Here is a 20,851-nt window from a genome sequence, read left to right on the forward strand (position 1 = left end):
TGGGACCCAAAAAACTGGAGGAAAAAGGGACCCCAAAATGGGGAGAGGGGACCTCAAACATGGGGGGTGGGACCCCAAAAATGGGGGGGAAAAGGGACCCCAAACATGGGAGGTGGGACCCCAAAAATGGGGGGAAGAAGGGGACCCTAAAAATGGGGGTGGGACCCCAAAAATGGGGGGAAGAAGGGGACCCTAAAAAGGGGGTGGGACCCCAAAAATGGGGGGAAGAAGGGGACCCTAAAAAGGGGGAGTGGGACCCAAAACTGGAGGAAAAAGGGACCCCAAAATGGGGAGAGGGGACCTCAAAAATGGGGGGTGGGACCCCAAAAACGGGGAAAAAGGGGACCCCAAAGATGGGGGTGGGGTGCCCCAATTTTGGGACCCCAGAATTAAGGGAGTGGCGAGGGGGGCCCCGAATTGTGTCGGTGACACCCCAAGGGAGAGGCCCAGGGGACGCCGTGAGGGGGTGACAAGGACATGGCAGGGCGGTGACAAGGCCATGGGGGTGACAAGGCCATGGGGGCAGTGACAAAGGGAAGGAGGTGACAAGGCCATGGGGGTGACAAGGCCATGGGGGCAGTGACAAAGGGAAGGAGGTGACAAGGCCATGGGGGTGACAAGGCCATGGGGGCAGTGACAAAGGGAAGGAGGTGACAAGGACATGGGGGTGACAAAGAGGGGTGACAAGGATGCGGCAGGGAGGTGACAAGGCCATAAGAGTGACAAAGAGAAGGGGGGTGACAAGGCCATGGGGGTGACAAGGCCATGGGGGCAGTGACAAAGGGAAGGAGGTGACAAGGCCATGGGGGTGACAAGGCCATGGGGGTGACAAGGACACGGCAGGGAGGTGACAAGGCCATGAGAGTGACAAAGAGAAGGGGGTGACAAGGCCATGGGGGTGACAAGGACATGGAGGGAGTGACAAAGGGAAGCGGTGACAAGACCATGGGGGTGACAAGGACACGGCAGGGAGGTGACAAGGACACCCAGACCGTGTCCCTGTCACCCCGAGCCGGGCCGTGCCGGTGTCACCCGGAGCAGCGGGACGCGGCTGTTGACTGCACACAGTGCCACACCCGCGGTGGCCCTGTCACCGGAGCCAGCCGGTGTCACCCCTCTGTCCCCGCGGTGTCCCCGGGGGTGGGGACACGGCCGTTGGTGCCACTCCTGCGGTGGCCCTGTCCGGTTGTCGCCGGCGCTCGGGGCCATTTAACGGCGGTGGCAGCGCGGCGGGGAGGGGACAGCATGGAGGGGACACGGGGGACACGGCTGGAGGAGCGCGAGAGCCTGGTGGGGGCCGTGCATGGCGTGTCCGGGCCCGGTACGGCGACACTGGGGACACCTGGGGACAGGGGACAGCCGGGGGACAGCCGGGGATGGGGAGCTGGTGGCGTTTGTGGCACTAAAATGGGGACAGGAGAGGGGACAATGGGGACAGAGGGACAGGAGTGGTGACAATGGGGGGGGACTTGGGGAAGGGACAGGAGGGGGGACAATACGGTGGGACAATGGGGACAGAGGGACAGGAGGGGGGGCAGTGGGGGGAGCACTTGGGGAGGGGACAGGAGGGGGGACAATGAACAGGGGACAAAGGGGAGGGGACAATGAGGAGGGGACGGGGTTGAGAACAGGAGGGGACATCGTGGGGACACCCTGGGGACAGAGGGACAGCCGGGCATGGGGATCCCGATGGCGTTTGTGGCACTAAAATGGGGACAAGAGAGGGGACAACGAGAAAAGGACACCCGGGGAGGGGATAGGAGAGGGGGCAGCGTGGGAAAGTACCCGGGGGTGATCGTGGGGAGGGGACAGGGATGGGGACAGAGGGGTCCCGGGTGGGGTGATGGCCCTGGGGCTGGCCCGGTGACAAGGGGGGATGGCGAAGGTGGTGGCCCCGGGCCGGGGTGACAGCGGCGTGTCCCCGCAGTGGTGACAGCCACGCGCATGGCGGGGGCGGCCATGTACGAGCTGGTGCGGGTGGGACACGCGGAGCTCGTGGGGGAGATCATCCGGCTCGAGGGGGACATGGCCACGCTCCAGGTGTACGAGGAGACCTGTATCCTGTCCCCGCTGTCCCCTCCCCGCCACCCCTCTGTCCCTCCGACCGCCCCGCCCTGTCCCCGCCGTCCTCTGCTGTCCCCTTCTTTGTTCCCCTGAGCCTCTGTCCTGTCCCAGCCCGCTCTGTCCCCTCCCTTGTCCCTCCCTTCTGCCCTGCCTTGTCCCCTCCCTGTCCCCCCCATCCTGTCCTGTCCCCCCACCAACGCTCCCGGTCCTGTGCCCTCTGTCCCCCGTGCTGTCCCTGCCCTGTCCCCTGTGTCCTGTCCCCCCCAGCCTGTCCCGTCCCGCTGCCCCCCCAGGTCCCCGTGTCCCCGCTGTCCCCGCAGTCCCCGTGTCCCCGCTGTCCTCCCGGTCCCAGTGTCCCCCTCAGTCCCCGCTGTCCCCGCAGTCCCCGTGTCCCCGCTGTTCCCCCGGTCCCTGTGTCCCCCTCACTCCCCGCTGTACCCCCGGTCCCTGTGTCCCCCGCAGTCCCCTCAGTCCCCGCTGTCCCTGCTGTCCCCGTTGTCCCCCCCGTGTCCCTCCGGCGGTGACATTCCTGAGCGGCCGCAGCGGGGGTGCAGGTTGGGGACCCGGTGCGGCGCACGGGGACGCCGCTCTCGGTGGAGCTGGGCCCGGGCATCCTGGGCTCCATCTTCGACGGGATCCAGCGGCCGCTGCGCGACATCGCCGAGGCCACGCGCAGCATCTACATCCCGCGGGGCACCAATGTCCCCGCGCTGCCGCGACACCTGGACTGGGACTTTGTCCCCAGCAAGAACCTCCGGGTGCGTGACCCCTCCCTGTCACCTCCCTGTACCCCGCTCCTGTCCCTTTGTCCCATCCCTGTCCTGTCCCCCCTTTCCCACCTGGCTTCCCAGGCTCTCTGTCCCCTCCCTGTCCCTTTCTTGTCCCCGTCCAGTCCTGCCATGCCGTCCCCTCCCCGTCCCCTCCCCGTCCCCTCCCCGTCCTGTCCTGACATTCCCTCCTTGTCCCCTCCCCGTCCCGTCCTGCCATCCCCTCTGTCCCCTCCCTGTCCCCCCCATCCTGCCCTGTCCCCTTTTGTCCCCCCCAGTCCCGTCCTCTCCCTGCCAAGGGACATCATCCTCCATTGTCCCCTCCTTTTGTCCTCCCCTGTCCCCGCTGCCCAGGAGGGGACCCCAAAAAGGGCGTGGGGACACACTGACAGAGAGGACACAGGGACATGGGCGACTCGGGGACACGGGGGTCACAGAGCCGCGGGGACATGGGGGGACACAGAGACACGGGGTTGCGAGGGACACAGGGGACGTGGGGACATCGGGACACGGGGGGTCACAGGGACATTGGGGGACACAGGGACAGTGAGGACGCAGAGACGTAAGGACAGAAGGTGGCAGGGACGTGGGGACACGGGGGACGTGGCGGGACACTGGGGACATGGCGGGACACTGGCACGGCCGTTGTCCCAGCAGCCGGGGCGGGGGGCGCGGAGCCCCCCGGGGGTCGCTGACGGTGTCGCCGCCGTGTCCCCAGGTCGGGAGCCACGTGACGGGCGGGGACATTTACGGCTCGGTGGCGGAGAACTCGCTGCTGCAGCACCGGCTGATGGTCCCGCCCCGCAGCTGCGGCACCGTCACCTACATCGCGCCCCCCGGGCACTACAACGTGACGGTGAGCGGCACCGGGACCGGGATTGCGAACGGGATCAGCGGGATCGGGGTCGGGATTAGTGGGATTGGGATCAGAGGGACCGGTACCGGCATCGTTGGGATCAGCGGGATCGGCGGGTGGGGGCCGGGCAGGGTGTCCTGAGCTGATCCCGGTTTGATCCCGGGCTGACCCCGGGCCGATCCAAGCTAACCCCGGCTGATCCCGGGTTGATCCCGGGCCGGTCCCGGGCTGATCCCGGCCGATCCCGCAGGACGTGGTGCTGGAGCTGGAGTTCCAGGGGGTCCGTGAGCCGCTCTCCATGATCCAGGTGTGGCCGGTCCGGCAGGTCCGGCCCGTGGCCGAGAAGCTCCCGGCCAATCACCCCCTGCTGACCGGCCAGAGGGTCCTGGACGCGCTCTTCCCGTAGGGACCGGGAACGGGAACGGAACCGGGAATGGGAACGGGAATGGGAATGGGACCGGGACTGGGACTGGGATTGGGGGGGTGCGCTGTTCCTGTAGGGAGCGGGATCGGGACAGGGATGGGGACAGGAAACAGGGACAGGGATGGGATTGGGGACAGGGAAAGACGGAGCTGGGGACAGAGAGAGATGGATTTGGGGACAGTGATGGGGACAGGCAGAGTTGGATTTGGGGACGGGGATAGGGAAAGGCAGGGATGGACTTGGGGACAGGGATGGGGACAGACAGAGTTGGATTTGGGGACAGGGATGGGGACAGGGATGGGGACAGACAGAGTTGGATTTGGGGACAGGGATGGGGACAGGGATGGGGACAGACAGAGTTGGATTTGGGGACAAGCAGGGATGGGGGCGGGAAACAGCGACAGGACGGGGCTGGCGCAGCGACAGGGCTGGGGACGACCACGGGGACAGGCGCGGGGTGTCGCCGCGATGCCACCACCACCGTGCCGTGTCGCCGTGTCGCCAGGTGCGTGCAGGGCGGCACCACGGCCATCCCGGGCGCGTTCGGCTGCGGGAAGACGGTGATTTCCCAGTCCCTGTCCAAGTACTCCAACAGCGACGTCATCGTCTACGTGGGCTGCGGGGAGCGCGGCAACGAAATGTCCGAGGTGCTGCGGGACTTCCCCGAGGTGACAGCGCCACACCCGGCACCGCGACATCCGGGACATCCGGGGTGGCACTGCCACATGGTGGGATGCGGGGACATCGGGGTGGCAGTGACACGGGTGTTCATGGAGAGTCCTCAGGGAGTGACATGGGGACACGGGAGGGACATTGGGGTGGCAGGGGGGTGGCAGTGACACGGGTGTTCATGGAGAGTCCTCAGGGACTTCCCCGAGGTGACAGCGCCACACCGGGCACCGCGACATCCGGGACAGCGGGGACATCGGGGTGGCACTGCCACACGGCGGGATGCGGGGACATCGGGGTGGCAGTGACATGGGTGTTCATGGAGAGTCCTCCGAGGGTGACAGGGTGACACGGGGGGGGACATTGGGGTGGCAGTGACACGGGTGTTCATGGGACTTCCCCGAGGTGACACGGCAACACCGGACACCGCGACATCCGGGACATCGGGGTGGCTCTGCGACACGGGGGGACATGGGGGTGGCAGTGACACGGGTGTTCATGGAGAGTCCTCAGGGAGTGACACGGGGACACGGGAGGGACATCGGGGTGGCAGTGACATGGGAGTTCATGGAGAGTCCTCAGGGGGTGACATGGCGACACGGGGGGGACATTGGGGTGGCAGTGACACGGGTGTTCATGGGACTTCCCCGAGGTGACACGGCAACACCGGGCACCGTGACATCCGGGACATCGGGGACATTGGGGTGGCTCTGCGACACGGGGGGACATGGGGGTGGCAGTGACATGGGTGTTCATGGAGAGTCCTCAGGGGGTGACATGGCGACACGGGAGGGACATTGGGGTGGCAGTGACACGGGTGTTCATGGAGAGTCCTCCGAGGGTGACAGGGGGACACGGGGGGGACATTGGGGTGGCAGTGACACGGATGTTCATGGAGAGTCCTCAGAGGGTGACATGGCGACACGGGAGGGACATTGGGGTGGCAGTGACACGGGTGTTCATGGGACTTCCCCAAGGTGACACGGCAACACCGGACACCGCGACATCCGGGACAGCGGGGTGGCACTGCGACACGGGGGGACATGGGGGTGGCAGTGACACGGGTGTTCATGGAGAGTCCTCAGGGGGTGACAGGGGGACACGGGGGGGACATTGGGGTGGCAGTGACACGGGTGTTCATGGGACTTCCCCGAGGTGACACGGCAACACCGGACACCGTGACATCGGGGACAGCGGGGACATCGGGGTGGCACTGCCACACGGCGGGATGCGGGGACATCGGAGTGGCAGGGGGGTGGCAGTGACATGGGTGTTCATGGAGAGTCCTCAGGGAGTGACACGGGGACAGGGTAGGGACATCGGGGTGGCAGGGGGGTGGCAGTGACACGGGTGTTCATGGAGAGTCCTCAGGGAGTGACACGGGGACAGGGTAGGGACATCGGGGTGGCAGGGGGGTGGCAGTGACACGGGTGTTCATGGAGAGTCCTCAGGGACTTCCCCGAGGTGACAGCGCCACACCCGGCACCGCGACATCGGGGACATCGGGGTGGCAGTGCCACACGGCGGGATGCGGGGACATCGGGGTGGCAGTGACACGGGTGTTCATGGAGACTCCTCAGGGGGTGACATGGCGACACGGGGGGGACATTGGGGTGGCAGTGACACGGGTGTTCATGGGATTTCCCCGAGGTGACACGGCAACACTGGACACCGCGACATCCGGGACATCGGGGACATCGGGGTGGCTCTGCGGGGGGACATGGGGGTGGCAGTGACATGGGTGTTCATGGAGAGTCCTCAGGGGGTGACACGGGGACACGGGAGGGACATCGGGGTGCCAGTGACACGAGTGTTCATGGAGAGTCCTCAGAGACTTCCCCGAGGTGACATGGGGACACTGGACACCAGGACATGGGGGACATCAAGGTGGCACTGGGAGAGGGAGTGGCACTGAGACACGGTGGGACACGAGGACATGGGGGGACATCAGGGTGCCACTGGGACAGGGGGATGGCACTGTGACACGGGGGTGGCAGGGCAGTAACAGTGACACGGGAGTTCATGGCGGGTCTTTGGGGACTTCCCCGAGGTGACATGGGGACACCGGACACCTGGACATCGGGGTGGCACTGAGAGAGGGGGTGGCACCGGGGCACGGAGACAAGAGGGGACATCAGGGACTTTGGGGTGGCAGGGGGGTGGCAGTGACAAGGGAGTTCATGGCGGGTTTTTAGGGACTTCCCCGAGGTGACAGCGCCACATGGGACACGGGGGGACACGGTGGGACATCGGGGGGGCTGGGCTGTCCCATGGTGCCACGGGGAGGTGACAGGCAGTGACAATGTGACACCTGTCCCCAGCTGACCATGGAGGTGGGGGGCAGGGCTGTCCCACGGTGACACAGGGAGGTGACAGTGTGACACCTGTCCCCAGCTGACCATGGAGGTGGGTGGCAGGGCTGTCCCACGGTGACACAGGGGTGACAGAGGGTGACAGAGGGTGCCACAGGGAGGTGACAGTGTGACACCTGTTCCCAGCTGACCACGGAGGGGGGTGGCAGGGCTGTCCCATGGTGCCACAGGGAGGTGACAGTGTGACACCTGTCCCCAGCTGACCACGGAGGTGGGGGGCAGGGCTGTCCCACAGTGACACAGAGGTGACAGAGGGTGCCACAGGGAGGTGACAGGGAGGTGACAGTGTGACACCTGTCCCCAGCTGACCATGGAGGTGGGTGGCAGGGCTGTCCCATGGTGCCACAGGGAGGTGACAGTGTGACACCTGTCCCCAGCTGACCACGGAGGGGGGTGGCAGGGCTGCCCCATGGTGACACAGGGAGGTGACAGTGTGACACCTGTCCCCAGCTGACCACAGAGAGGGGTGGCAGGGCTGTCCCATGGTGCCACAGGGAGGTGACAGTGTGACACCTGTCCCCAGCTGACCATGGAGGTGGGTGGCAGGGCTGCCCCATGGTGACACAGGGAGGTGACAGTGTGACACCTGTCCCCAGCTGACCATGGAGGTGGGTGGCAGGGCTGTCCCATGGTGCCACAGGGAGGTGACAATGTGACACCTGTCCCCAGCTGACCATGGAGGTGGGGGGCAGGGCTGCCCCATGGTGACACAGGGAGGTGACAGTGTGACACATGGAGGTGACAGTGTGACACCTGTCCCCAGCTGACCACGGAGGGGGGTGGCAGGGCTGTCCCACGGTGCCACAGGGAGGTGACAGTGTGACACCTGTCCCCAGCTGACCATGGAGGTGGGTGGCAGGGCTGCCCCACGGTGACACAGGGAGGTGACAGTGTGACACCTGTCCCCAGCTGACCATGGAGGTGGGTGGCAGGGCTGTCCCATGGTGACACAGGGAGGTGACAGTGTGACACCTGTCCCCAGCTGACCATGGAGGTGGGTGGCCGCTCCGAGTCCATCATGAAGCGCACGACGCTCGTGGCCAACACGTCCAACATGCCGGTGGCCGCCCGCGAGGCCTCCATCTACACCGGTGGGGACACGGGGACACGGGGGGACACGGGAGGGACAGGGGCACGGGGGGACAGGGACACGGGTGTGTGTGACAGGGACACAGGTGTGTGACAGGTGTGTGTGACATGGGGTGACAGGGACACTCGTGTGTGTGACAGGGACACGGGTGTGTGACAGGTGTGTGTGTGACATGGGGTGACAGGGACACGCGTGTGTGTGACAGGGACACAGGGACAGGGACACGGGTGTGTGACATGGCTGGGGCTGTCCCTGGGGGTGTGACAGGTGTGTGACAGGTGTGACACAGGTGTGGCAGGGATCACGCTGTCCCTGGGGGTGTGACAGGTGTGTGACAGGTGTGACACAGGTGTGGCAGGGATCACACTGTCCCTGGGAGTGTGACAGGTGTGACACAGGTGTGACACAGGTGTGACACGTGTGACAGGGCTGGGGCTGTCCCTGGGGGTGTGACAGGTGTGACACAGGTGTGCACGTGTGGCAGGGATCACAGTCCCTGGGGGTGTGACAGGTGTGTGACAGGTGTGACGCATGTGACACAGGTGTGACACGCTGTCCCTGGGGGTGTGACAGGTGTGTGACAGGTGTGACGCATGTGACACAGGTGGGACACGCTGTCCCTGGGGGTGTGACAGGTGTGACACAGGTGTGCACGTGTGACAGGGGTCACGCTGTCCCTGGGGGTGTGACACAGGTGTGACACAGGTGTGTCACAGGTGTGACACAGGTGTGACACAGGTGTGGCAGGGATCACGCTGTCCCTGGGGGTGTCACAGGTGTGTCACAGGTGTGTCACAGGTGTGACACAGGTGTGGCAGGGATCACGCTGTCCCTGGGGGTGTCACAGGTGTGTCACAGGTGTGTGACAGGTGTGACACAGGTGTGACACACGTGTAACAGGGCTGGGGCTGTCCCTGGGGGTGTCACAGGTGTGTCACAGGTGTGTCACAGGTGTGACACGTGTGACAGGGATCACGCTGTCCCTGGGGGTGTGACAGGTGTGTCACAGGTGTGACACAGGTGTGACACGTGTGGCAGGGATCACGCTGTCCCTGGGGGTGTGTCACAGGTGTGTCACAGGTGTGACACAGGTGTGACACGTGTGACAGGGATCACGCTGGCCGAGTACTTCCGGGACATGGGGCTGCACAGCTGCCTCCTGGCCGACTCCACCTCGCGCTGGGCCGAGGCGCTGCGGGAGATCTCGGGGCGCCTGGCCGAGATGCCGGCGGGTGAGACCCCGAAACGGGGGGGGGGGGGGCACGGGGGAGACCCCGAAACTGGGGGGGGTGGGCACGGGGGAGACCCCGAAACCGGGGGGGGGGTGAGAGAGACCCCGAAACCGGGGGGGGGGGCACGGGGGAGACCCCGAAACTGGGGGGGGGGGGCACGGGGGAGACCCCGAAACCGGGGGGGGGCACGGGGGAGACCCCGAAACCGGGAGGGCATGGGGGGGATCCCGAAACCGGGGTGGGGGTGAGAGAGACCCCGAAACCGGGGGGGGTGGGCGCGGGGGAGACCCCGAAACCGGGATGGGGGCACGGGGGAGACCCCGAAACCGGGAGAGGGGCACGAGGGAGACCCCAAAAAACTCGGGGTGGGCGTGAGAGAGACCCCAAAAATGCCGGGGTGGGGGTGGGAGAGACCCCCAAAAAACTCGGGGTGGGGGTGAGAGAGACCCCAAATCCTGGGGGGTGGGCAAGGGGGAGAGCCCGAAACCTGGGGGGGGGCACGGGGGAGACCCCAAAAACTCGGGGTGGGGGTGAGGGAGACCCCAAATCCTGGGGAGTGGGCAAGGGGGAGAGCCCGAAACCTGGGGGGGGGCACGGGGGAGACCCCAAAACCGCCAGGGATGGGGGATGGGGGAAACCCTAAAAACCCGGGGTGGGGGTGGGGGTGGGAGAGACCCCAAAAATCTCTGGGGTGGGACCCCAAAACCCGTGGTGTGGGGATGGGGGAGACCCCAGACACGGCAGGGTGACAGGGGTGACATGGAGGTGACAGGGTGGTGACAGCCGTGTCCCACAGACAGCGGGTGACAGGACGGTGACAGGGAGGTGACAGGGCAGTGTCAGGGTGGTGACAGGGAGGTGTCAGGGCGGTGACAAGGAGGTGACAGGGCGGTGACAGCCGTGTCCCACAGACAGCGGGTACCGGGGGTGACAGGGCGGTGACAGGAGGGTGACAAGGAGGTGACAGGGCAGTGACAGCCGTGTCCCACAAACAGCGGGTACCGGGAGGTGTCAGGGCGGTGACAAGGAGGTGACAAGGAGGTGACAGGGCGGTGACAGGGAGGTGACAGCCGTGTCCCACAGACAGCGGGTACCGGGAGGTGACAGGGCAGTGTCAGGGCGGTGACAGGGAGGTGACAGGGCGGTGACAGGGAGGTGACAGCGCGGTGACAGCCATGTCCCACAGACAGCGGGTGACAGGAGGGTGACAGGGAGGTGACAGGGCAGTGTCAGGGTGGTGACAAGGAGGTGACAGCCGTGTCCCACAGACAGCGGGTACCGGGAGGTGTCAGGGCGGTGTCAGGGCAGTGACAGGGAGGTGACAGCCGTGTCCCACAGATAGCGGGTGACAGGAGGGTGACAGGGAGGTGACAGGGCAGTGTCAGGGTGGTGACAAGGCGGTGACAGCCGTGTCCCACAGACAACGGGTACCGGGGGTGACAGGGCAGTGACAGGAGGGTGACAAGGAGGTGACAGGGCAGTGACAGCCGTGGCCCACAGACAGCGGGTACTGGAAGGTGTCAGGGCGGTGACAGGAGGGTGACAGGGCGGTGACAGGGTGGTGACAAGGAGGTGACAAGGAGGTGACAGGGCAGTGACAGGGAGGTGACAAGGAGGTGACAGCCGTGTCCCACAGACAGCGGGTACCGGGAGGTGACAGGGCAGTGTCAGGGCGGTGACAGGGCGGTGACAGGGCGGTGACAGGGCAGTGACAGGGAGGTGACAGCGCGGTGACAGCCATGTCCCACAGACAGCGGGTGACAGGAGGGTGACAGGGAGGTGACAGGGCAGTGTCAGGGTGGTGACAAGGAGGTGACAGCCGTGTCCCACAGACAGCGGGTACCGGGGGTGACAGGGCGGTGACAGGAGGGTGACAGGGAGGTGACAGGGCAGTGACAGCCGTGTCCCACAGACAGCGGGTACCGGGCAGTGTCAGAGCAGTGTCAGGGTGGTGACAGGGAGGTGACAGCCGTGTCCCACAGACAGCGGGTACCGGGAGGTGTCAGGGCGGTGACAGGAGGGTGACAAGGAGGTGACAGGGCAGTGACAGCCGTGTCCCACAAACAGCGGGTACCGGGAGGTGTCAGGGCGGTGACAGCGCGGTGACAGGGTGGTGACAAGGAGGTGACAGGGCGGTGACAGGGCAGTGACAGGGAGGTGACAGCGCGGTGACAGCCATGTCCCACAGACAGCGGGTGACAGGAGGGTGACAGGGAGGTGACAGGGCAGTGTCAGGGTGGTGACAAGGAGGTGACAGCCGTGTCCCACAGACAGCGGGTACCGGGCAGTGACAGGGCAGTGTCAGGGTGGTGACAGGGCGGTGTCAGAGCAGTGTCAGGGTGGTGACAGGGCGGTGACAGGGCGGTGACAGCCGTGTCCCACAGACAGCGGGTACCGGGCAGTGATAGGGCAGTGTCAGGGCGGTGACAGAGTGGTGACAGGGCGGTGACAGCCGTGTCCCACAGACAGCGGGTACCGGGCAGTGACAGGGCAGTGTCAGGGTGGTGACAGGGCGGTGTCAGGGCGGTGACAGGGAGGTGACAGCCGTGTCCCACAGACAGCGGGTACCCCGCCTACCTCGGTGCCCGCCTGGCCTCGTTCTACGAGCGCGCGGGGCGGGCGCGGTGCCTGGGGAGCCCCGAGCGCGAGGGCAGCGTCAGCATCGTCGGAGCGTGAGTGCCACCTGTCCCCTGTCACCGTGTCCCCTGTCACCCTGTCCCCTGTCACCCTGTCCCCCTGAGTGTCACCGTGTCCCCTGTCACCGTGTCACCCTGTCACCCTGTCCCTGTGTCACCCTGTCCCCCTGAGTGTCCCCTGTCCCCTGTCACCGTGTCCCCTGTCACCCTGTCCCTGTGTCACCCTGTCCCCCTGAGTGTCCCCTGTCCCCTGTCACCGTGTCCCCTGTCACCCTGTCCCTGTGTCACCCTGTCCCCCTGAGTGTCCCCTGTCCCCGTGTCACCGTGTCCCCTGTCACCCTGTCCCTGTGTCACCCTGTCCCCCTGAGTGTCCCCTGTCCCCTGTCACCGTGTCCCCTGTCACCCTGTCCCTGTGTCACCCTGTCCCCCTGAGTGTCCCCTGTCCCTGTGTCACCCTGTCCCCCTGAGTGTCCCCGTGTCACCGTGTCCCCCTGAGTGTCCTCATGTGTGTCCCAGTGTCCCTGTGTCACCATGAGTGTCCCCATGTCCCCTGTCCCCATGTCCCCCTGTCCCCGTGAGTGTCCCTGTGAGTATCCCCGTGTCCCCATGAATGTCCCCGTGAATGTCCCCATGTCCCCGTGTCCCCGGGGGGGGACGACCCCCCAACTCACCCCGACAACCCCTCCCCCCCGCAGGGTGTCCCCCCCCGGAGGGGACTTCTCGGATCCTGTCACCTCGGCCACGCTGGGGATCGTGCAGGTGAGGGGACAGCGGGGACACTGGGGACAGCAGGAGGGGCGGGAGTGGGACAGGGACACACCGGGGGAGGGGACATGGCAGGGACGGGGACAGGGAGAGGCTGGAGGGGACAGGGACACTCTAGGGGGGACATGGAAGGTGACAGTGACGCCTGGGTGAGGACACGGCAGTGACATTCCCGGGGACTGGACCAGAAACTTGGGGACAGCCTGGGTGACACTGGGTGACACTGCCAGGTGTTCTGGGGGTGGGACAAGAGACGCTGGGTGACCCAGGGGTGGCACAGGGGTGACACTGCCGGGTATTCTGTGGGGATAGGAAGCTCAGGGACAGGATGGGTGACACTGAGTGACACTGGGTGACACTGCCAGGTGTTCTGGGGGCAGGACAGGAAGCACAGGGACACACGGGGGTGACCCGGGGGTGGCACGGGGGTGACACTGCCAGGTGTTCTGCGGGGATAAGAAGCTCGGGGATGCCCGGGGTGACATTCCCGACCCGGGGGTGACCCGGAGGTGACACGGGTGACACTGCCAGGTGTTCTGGGGGCTGGACAAGAGACGCTGGGTGACCCTGGGGTGGCACTGCCGGGTGTTCCATGGGGATAAGAAGCTTGGGGACGCCCGGGGTGACCCGGGGGTGACATTCCCGACCCGGGGGTGACCTGGGGGTGACACGGGTGACACTGCCAGGTGTTCTGGGGGCTGGACAAGAGACGCTGGGTGACCCTGGGGTGGCACTGCCGGGTGTTCCATGGGGATAAGAAGCTCGGGGACACCCGGGATGACCCGGGGGTGACATTCCCGACCCGGGGGTGACCTGGGGGTGACACGGGTGACACTGCCAGGTGTTCTGGGGGCTGGACAAGAGACGCTGGGTGACCCTGGGGTGGCACTGCCGGGTGTTCCATGGGGATAAGAAGCTCGGGGACACCCGGGGTGACCCAGGGGTGACATTCCCGACCCGGGGGTGACCTGGGGGTGACACGGGTGACACTGCCAGGTGTTCTGGGTGCTGGACAAGACACACTGGGTGACCCTGGGGTGGCACTGCCGGGTGTTCCATGGGGATAAGAAGCTCGGGGACGCCCGGGGTGACCCAGGGGTGACATTCCCGACCCGGGGGTGACCCGGGGGTGACACGGGTGACACTGCCAGGTGTTCTGGGGGCTGGACAAGAAGCTGGCGCAGCGCAAGCACTTCCCCTCGGTGAACTGGTTGATCTCGTACTCGCGCTACCTGCGCGCCCTCGAGCCGCACTACGAGCGCGCCCACCCCGAGCTGCCCGCGCTGCGCGACCGCGCCCGCCGCATCCTGCAGGAGGAGGAGGAGCTGGCCGAGATCGTGCAGCTCGTGGGGAAGGTCCGGGATTGGGGTCTGGGGGGTCTAGGATGTGAGATATGGGGTGTGGGATGTGAGATATGGGGTGTGGGATGTGGGGTCTGTGGGGTTTGTAGGATTTATGGGGTGTGGGATGTGAGATATGGAACCCTGCAGGAGGAGGAGGAGCTGGCCGAGATCGTGCAGCTCGTGGGGAAGGTCCGGGATTGGGGTCTGGGGGGTTTGGGGGGTCTGGGATGTGAGATATGGGGTGTAGGATGTGGGGTCTGTGGGGTTTGTGGGGTGTGGCATGTGAGATTTGGGATGTGGGATGTGGGACCCTGCAGGAGGAGGAGGAGCTGGCCGAGATCGTGCAGCTCGTGGGGAACGTCCAGGATTGGGGTCTGGGGGTCTGGGGGGTCTGGGATGTGGGATATGGGGTGTGGGATGTGAGATATGAGGTGTAGGATGTGGGGTTTATGGGGTCTGTGGGGTCTGGGATGTGAGATATGGGGTGTAGGATGTGGGGTCTGTGGGGTTTGTGGGGTGTGGGATGTGAGATATGAGGTGTGGGATGTGGGGTCTGTGGGGTTTGTGGGATTTATGGGGTGTGGGATGTGAGATATGGAACCCTGGAGGAGGAGGAGGAGCTGGCCGAGATGGTGCAGCTCGTGGGGAAGGTCCGGGATTGGGGTCTGGGATGTGAGATATGGGGTGTGGGATGTGAGATATGGGGTGTAGGATGTGGGGTCTGTGGGGTTTGTGGGGTGTGGCATGTGAGATTTGGGATGTGGGATGTGAGACCCTGGAGGAGGAGGAGGAGCTGGCCGAGATCGTGCAGCTCATGGGGAAGGTCCAGGATTGGGGTCTGGGGGTCTGGGGGGTCTGGGATGTGAGATATGGGGTGTGGGATGTGAGATATGAGGTGTAGGATGTGGGGTTTGTGGGGTCTGTGGGGTCTGGGATGTGGGATGTGGGGTCTAGGACCCTGCAGGAGGAGCTGGCCGAGATGGTGCAGCTCGTGGGGAAGGTCAGGGATTGGGGTTTGGGGGGTTTATGGGGTCTGTGGGGTCTGGGATGTGAGATATGGGGTGTGGGATGTGAGGTCTGTGGGGTTTGTGGGATTTATGGGGTGTGGGATGTGAGATATGGGGTCTGGGATACGGGATGTGGGGTCTGTGGGGTTTGGGGGATGTGGGAGCCTGCGGGAGGAGGAGGAGCTGGCCAAGATGGTGCAGCTCATGGGGAAGGTCTGGGATTGGGGTTTGGGGGATCTGTGGGGTCTGGGATGTGGGATGTGGGGTGCGGGATATGGGGTGTGGGATGTGGGGTCTGTGGGGTTTGGGGGATGTGGGAGCCTGTGGGAGGAGGAGGAGGAGGAGCTGGCCAAGACGGTGCAGCTCATGGGGAAGGTGGATTTATGGGATTTGTGGGGTTTATGGGGTTTGTGGGGTTTGTGGAGTTTATGGAATTTGTGGGGTTTGGGGATTTGTGGGGTTTGTGGATTTATGGGATTTGTGGGGTTTGTGGATTTGTGGGGTTTGTGGGACTGGTGGGATCTATGAGATCGATGGGGTTGATGAGACTGAGAGGATCCATGGGATCTGTGGGATTTATGGGATCTGTGGGATCAATGGCACTGAGGGGATCTATGGGATCGATGGGGTTTGTGGGATTTGGGGTCCAGCTGGGGGCCCCGGGCAGTGCCAGGACCGCGCTGTCCCCGCAGGCGTCGCTGGCCGAGGGTGACAAAGTGACGCTGGAAGTGGCCAAACTGCTCAAGGACGATTTCCTGCAGCAGAACGGATACTCGGCCTATGACCGGTACCGGGACCCCCCCCGGGACCCCCAGCCCTGACCCCACCCTCCCTATGGCCGGTACCGGGACCCCCGGGACCCCCAGCCCTGACCCCACCCTCACCACGATCGGTACCGGGACCCCCAACCCTGACCCCACCCTCCCTATGACCGGTACCGGGACCCCCGGGACCCCCAGCCCTGACCCCACCCTCTCTATGACCGGTACCGGGACCCCCGGGACCCCCAGCCCTGACCCCACCCTCCCTATGACCGGTACCGGGACCCCCGGGACCCCCAGCCCTGACCCCACCCTCCCTATGACCGGTACCGGGACCCCCCCCCAACCCCCAGCCCTGACCCCACCCTTCCTATGGCCGGTACCGGGACCCCCGGGACCCCCAGCCCTGACCCCACCCTCCCTATGGCCGGTACCGGGACCCCCCAGGACCCCCAACCCTGACCCCATCCTCCCTATGACCGGTACCGGGACCCCCCCCAGGACCCCCAGCCCTGACCCCACCCTCACCACGATCGGTACCGGGACCCCCGGGACCCCCAACCCTGACCCCACCCTCCCTATGACCGGTACCGGGACCCCCGGGACCCCCAACCCTGACCCCACCCTCCCTATGACCGGTACCGGGACCCCCGGGACCCCCAACCCTGACCCCACCCTCCCCATGACCGGTACCGGGACCCCCCGGGACCCTCAGCCCTGACCCCACCCTCCCTATGACCGGTACCGGGACCCCCAGGACCCCCCAGCCCTGACCCCACCCTCCCTATATGCAATACTGGGATCCCCCCGGGACCCCCAGCCCTGACCCCACCCTCCCTATGACCGGTACCGGGACCCCCGGGACCCCCAGCCCTGACCCCACCCTCACCACGATCGGTACCGGGACCCCCGGGACCCCCAACCCTGACCCCACCCTCCCTATGACCGGTACCGGGACCCCCCCCCGGGACCCCCAGCCCTGACCCCACCCTCACCACGATCGGTACCGGGACCCCCGGGACCCCCAACCCTGACCCCACCCTCCCTATGACCGGTACCAGGACCCCCCCCGGGACCCCCAGCCCTGACCCCACCCTCCCTATGACCCGTACCGGGACCCCCGGGACCCCCAGCCCTGACCCCACCCTCCCTATGACCGGTACCGGGACCCCCCCCCAGGACCCCCAGCCCTGACCCCACCCTCACCACGATCGGTACCGGGACCCCCGGGACCCCCAGCCCTGACCCCACCCTCCCTATGACCGGTACCGGGACCCCCGGGACCCCCAGCCCTGACCCCACCCTCCCTATGACCGGTACTGGGACCCCCGGGACCCCCCCTGGACCCCCAGCCCTGACCCCACCCTCCCTATGACCGGTACTGGGACCCCCGGGACCCCCTCGGACCCCCAATCCTGACCCCACCCTCACCACGATCGGTACCGGGACCCCCAACCCTGACCCCACCCTCCCTATGACCGGTACCGGGACCCCCAGTACCCCCCAGGACCCCCAACCCTGACCCCACCCTCCCTATATGCAATACTGGGATCCCCCCAGGACCCCCAACCCTGACCCCACCCTCCCTATGACCGGTACCGGGACCCCCAGGACACCCCAGGACCCCCAACCCTGACCCCACCCTCACCACGATCGGTACCGGGACCCCCAACCCTGACCCCACCCTCCCTATGACCGGTACCGGGACACCCCCCCAGGACCCCCCAGCCCTGATCCCCCCCCCAAAACCCCCACCCTGAACCCCCCTGGACCCCCCCGAGCCCCTCCAGGTTCTGCCCCTTCTACAAGACCGTGGTGGTGCGGAACCCTGACCCCCCCAAACCCCCCCAAACCCCCCCAAATCCCCCCAGACTCCCCCACCCTGACCTCCCTGACCCCCCAAACCCCCCGACCCTGACCCCCCGGGCCCCCCCAGGTTCTGCCCCTTCTACAAGACCGTGGTGGTGCTGAACCCTGACCCCCCCAAACCCCCCCAAACCCCCCCAAACCCCCCAAACTCCCCCATCCTGACCTCCCTGACCCCCCAAACCCCCGACCCTGACCCCCCGGGCCCCCCCAGGTTCTGCCCCTTCTACAAGACCGTGGGCATGCTGCAGAACCCTGACACCCCCAACCCACTCCTGACCCCCCAAACCCACCTAAACCCCCCCAAACCCCCCCAAACCCCCCCAGACTCCCCCATCCTGACCTCCCTGACCCCCCAAACCCCCCGGCCCTGACCCCCCGGGCCCCCCCAGGTTCTGCCCCTTCTACAAGACCGTGGGCATGCTGCAGAACCTCGTCACCTTCTACGACCTGGCGCGGGGGGCGGTGGAGGGGGCGGGGCCCGAGGAGCAGCGTGTCACCTGGGCCACCATCCGCGAGGGGCTCGGCGACATCCTGTACCGCCTGAGCGCCATGAAGTTCCAGGTGGGGGGCGCGGGGGGCGCAGACCCCCGGGGGAGGGGTCCTGGGGGAGGTTAAAGGGGGGTTTGGGGGTCCTAGGGGAGGGTTAAGGGGAGTTTGGGGGTCCTGGGGGACCTTAAAGGGGGTTTGGGGGTCCCACGAGAGGGTTAAGGGGGGATTTGGGGGCAGAGACCCCCGTGGGGGTGGTCCTAGGGTAGGGTAAGGGGGTTTTGGGGGTCCTGAGGGACCTTAAAGGGGGTTTGGGGGTCCTAGGGGAGGGTTAAGGGGGGTTTGGGGGCAGAGACCCCCATTGGGGGGTGGTCCTAGGGGAGGGTTAAGGGGGGTTTGGGGGTCCTGGGGGAGGGTTAAGGGGGAGTTTGGGGGTCCTGGGGGACCTTAAAGGGGGTTTGGGGGTCCCACGGGAGGGTTAAGGGGGGGTTTGGGGGTCCTAGGGGAGGGTTAAGGGGGGATTTGGGGGCTGAGACCCCGTGGGGGGTCCTAGGGTAAGGTAAGAGGGGGTTTGGGGGTCCTAGGGGACCTTAAAGGGGGTTTGGGGGTCCCCCAGGAGGGTTAAGGGGGGATTCGGGGGTCCTAGGTGAGGGTTAAGGGGGGTTTGGGGGCAGAGACCCCCATGGGGGTGGTCCTAGGGTAGGGTAAGGGGGGGTTTGGGGGTCCTGGGGGAGATTAAAGGGGGTTTGGGGGTCCTAGGGGAGGGTTAAGGGGAGTTTGGGGGTCCTGGGGGAGATTAAAGGGGGATTTGGGGGTCCTGGGGGAGGGTTAAGGGGGGGTTTGGGGGTCCCACAGGAGGGTTAAGGGGGGATTTGGGGGCAGAGACCCCCGTGGGGGTGGTCCTAGGGTAGGGTAAGGGGGGTTTGGGGGTCCTGAGGGACCTTAAAGGGGGTTTGGGGGTCCTAGGGGAGGGTTAAGGGGGGTTTGGGGGCAGAGACCCCCATTGGGGGGTGGTCCTAGGGGAGGGTTAAGGGGGGTTTGGGGGTCCTGGGGGAGGGTTAAGGGGGAGTTTGGGGGTCCTGGGGGACCTTAAAGGGGGTTTGGGGGTCCCACGGGAGGGTTAAGGGGGGATTCGGGGGTCCTAGGTGAGGGTTAAGGGGGGTTTGGGGGCAGAGACCCCCGTGGGGGTGGTCCTAGGGTAGGGTAAGGGGGGGTTTGGGGGTCCTGGGGGAGGTTTGAGGGGAGTTTGGGGGTCCTAGGTGAGGGTTAAGGGGGGATTTGGGGGCAGAGACCCCCGTGGGGGGGTCCCACGGGAGGGTTAAGGGGGGTTTTGGGGGTCCCACGGGAGGGTTGGGGGGGGTTTGGGGGCAGAGACCCCCGTGGGGGGGTCCTGGGGGACCTTAAAGGGGGTTTGGGGGGTCCCACGGGAGGGTTAAGGGGGATTTGGGGGCAGAGACCCCCGTGGGGGGGTCCTGGGGGAAGATTAGGGGGAGTTTGGGGGTCCCACGGGAGGGTTAAGGAGATTTGGGGGCTGTGACCCCATTTGGGGGTCCCAGGTGGATTTTTGGGGGGGGGGGTCCTACACGAATCCTAACGTGGGTGACCCGGGGGGGTTGGGGACCCCCCCGTGAGGGTCTGAGGGTGCCACCCGCGTGTCCCCCTCCTGTCACCGTGTCCCTTGCGAGGATCAGAGCAGGGGGTGTGACCCCATTTGGGGGGTGACGTCACCGTGTCCCACACGAATCCTAACGTGGGTCACCCGGGGGGGTTTGGGGACCCCCCTGCGCGGGTCTGATGGTGCCACCCGCGTGTCCCCCCCGTGTCCCCGCGTGTCCCCGCGTGGCCAGGACCCGGTGAAGGACGGCGAGCAGCGCATCCTGGCGTCCTACGCGCAGCTGCAGGAGGAGATGGTGGCGGCGTTCCGCAACCTGGAGGACTGAGGGGGGGGGGGGTGACAGGATGGGGGGGGGTCACCCGAGGGGGGGTGACAGGATGGAGGGGGTCCCCAGGGTCCCCCCGCCCTCCCCAATAAAGGGCTGGCGGTGGCACTTGAGCTCCAGGCGTGGCTTTCCCCAGGAGGGCGGGAGCGTCCGGTGACACTGGGGGGTGACACCGGGGGGTGACACTGAGGGGGTGGCACTGAGGGGCTCCGGAGGGGTCGAGGGGGGGTGGGGTTGGGTTGTTCAACCCTCCCCACCGTGTGACATCGGAGGATGGGGACACGGAGAGGGTGGGGGGGACAGGGGGACACCTTGGGGGGGGACAGGGACAGGCTGGGAGGGGGGGCACAGCGGGGGGGACACACGGGGGTGACAGGGACACCTGGGGGGACATGGGGACACGCTGGGGGGGACATGGGGACACGCTGGGGGGGACACGAGGGAGACAGGAACAGCCTGGGTGGGACACGGGGACACTTTGGGGGGACATGGGGGTGACAGGGACACCCTGAGGGGGACATGGGGGTGACACTGACTGGGACACAGGGGTGGCAGGAACACCCTGAGTGG

The 20,851-nt window shown here is 66.3% G+C and overlaps 1 protein-coding gene across 1 annotated transcript; it reads left to right on the top strand.

The window, feature by feature from the left end:
* The first annotated feature begins 745 nt into the window (after positions 1 to 745).
* On the top strand, positions 746 to 20,389 carry LOC132340328 (V-type proton ATPase catalytic subunit A-like). The gene is made up of 14 exons (XM_059871244.1): positions 746 to 1,321; positions 1,928 to 2,056; positions 2,608 to 2,822; positions 3,550 to 3,687; positions 3,938 to 4,089; positions 4,617 to 4,779; positions 8,135 to 8,243; positions 9,352 to 9,474; positions 12,032 to 12,146; positions 12,806 to 12,869; positions 14,027 to 14,230; positions 15,918 to 16,012; positions 18,245 to 18,416; positions 20,189 to 20,389. Exons 1-14 carry the CDS (start codon positions 910 to 912, stop codon positions 20,279 to 20,281), a joined length of 2,184 nt encoding a protein of 727 aa, XP_059727227.1. The 5' UTR covers positions 746 to 909; the 3' UTR covers positions 20,282 to 20,389.
* The last annotated feature ends 462 nt before the right edge of the window (positions 20,390 to 20,851 follow it).

Source organism: Haemorhous mexicanus, chromosome 31, assembly GCF_027477595.1.
Source record: "Haemorhous mexicanus isolate bHaeMex1 chromosome 31, bHaeMex1.pri, whole genome shotgun sequence".
Lineage (NCBI taxonomy): Eukaryota > Metazoa > Chordata > Aves > Passeriformes > Fringillidae > Haemorhous > Haemorhous mexicanus.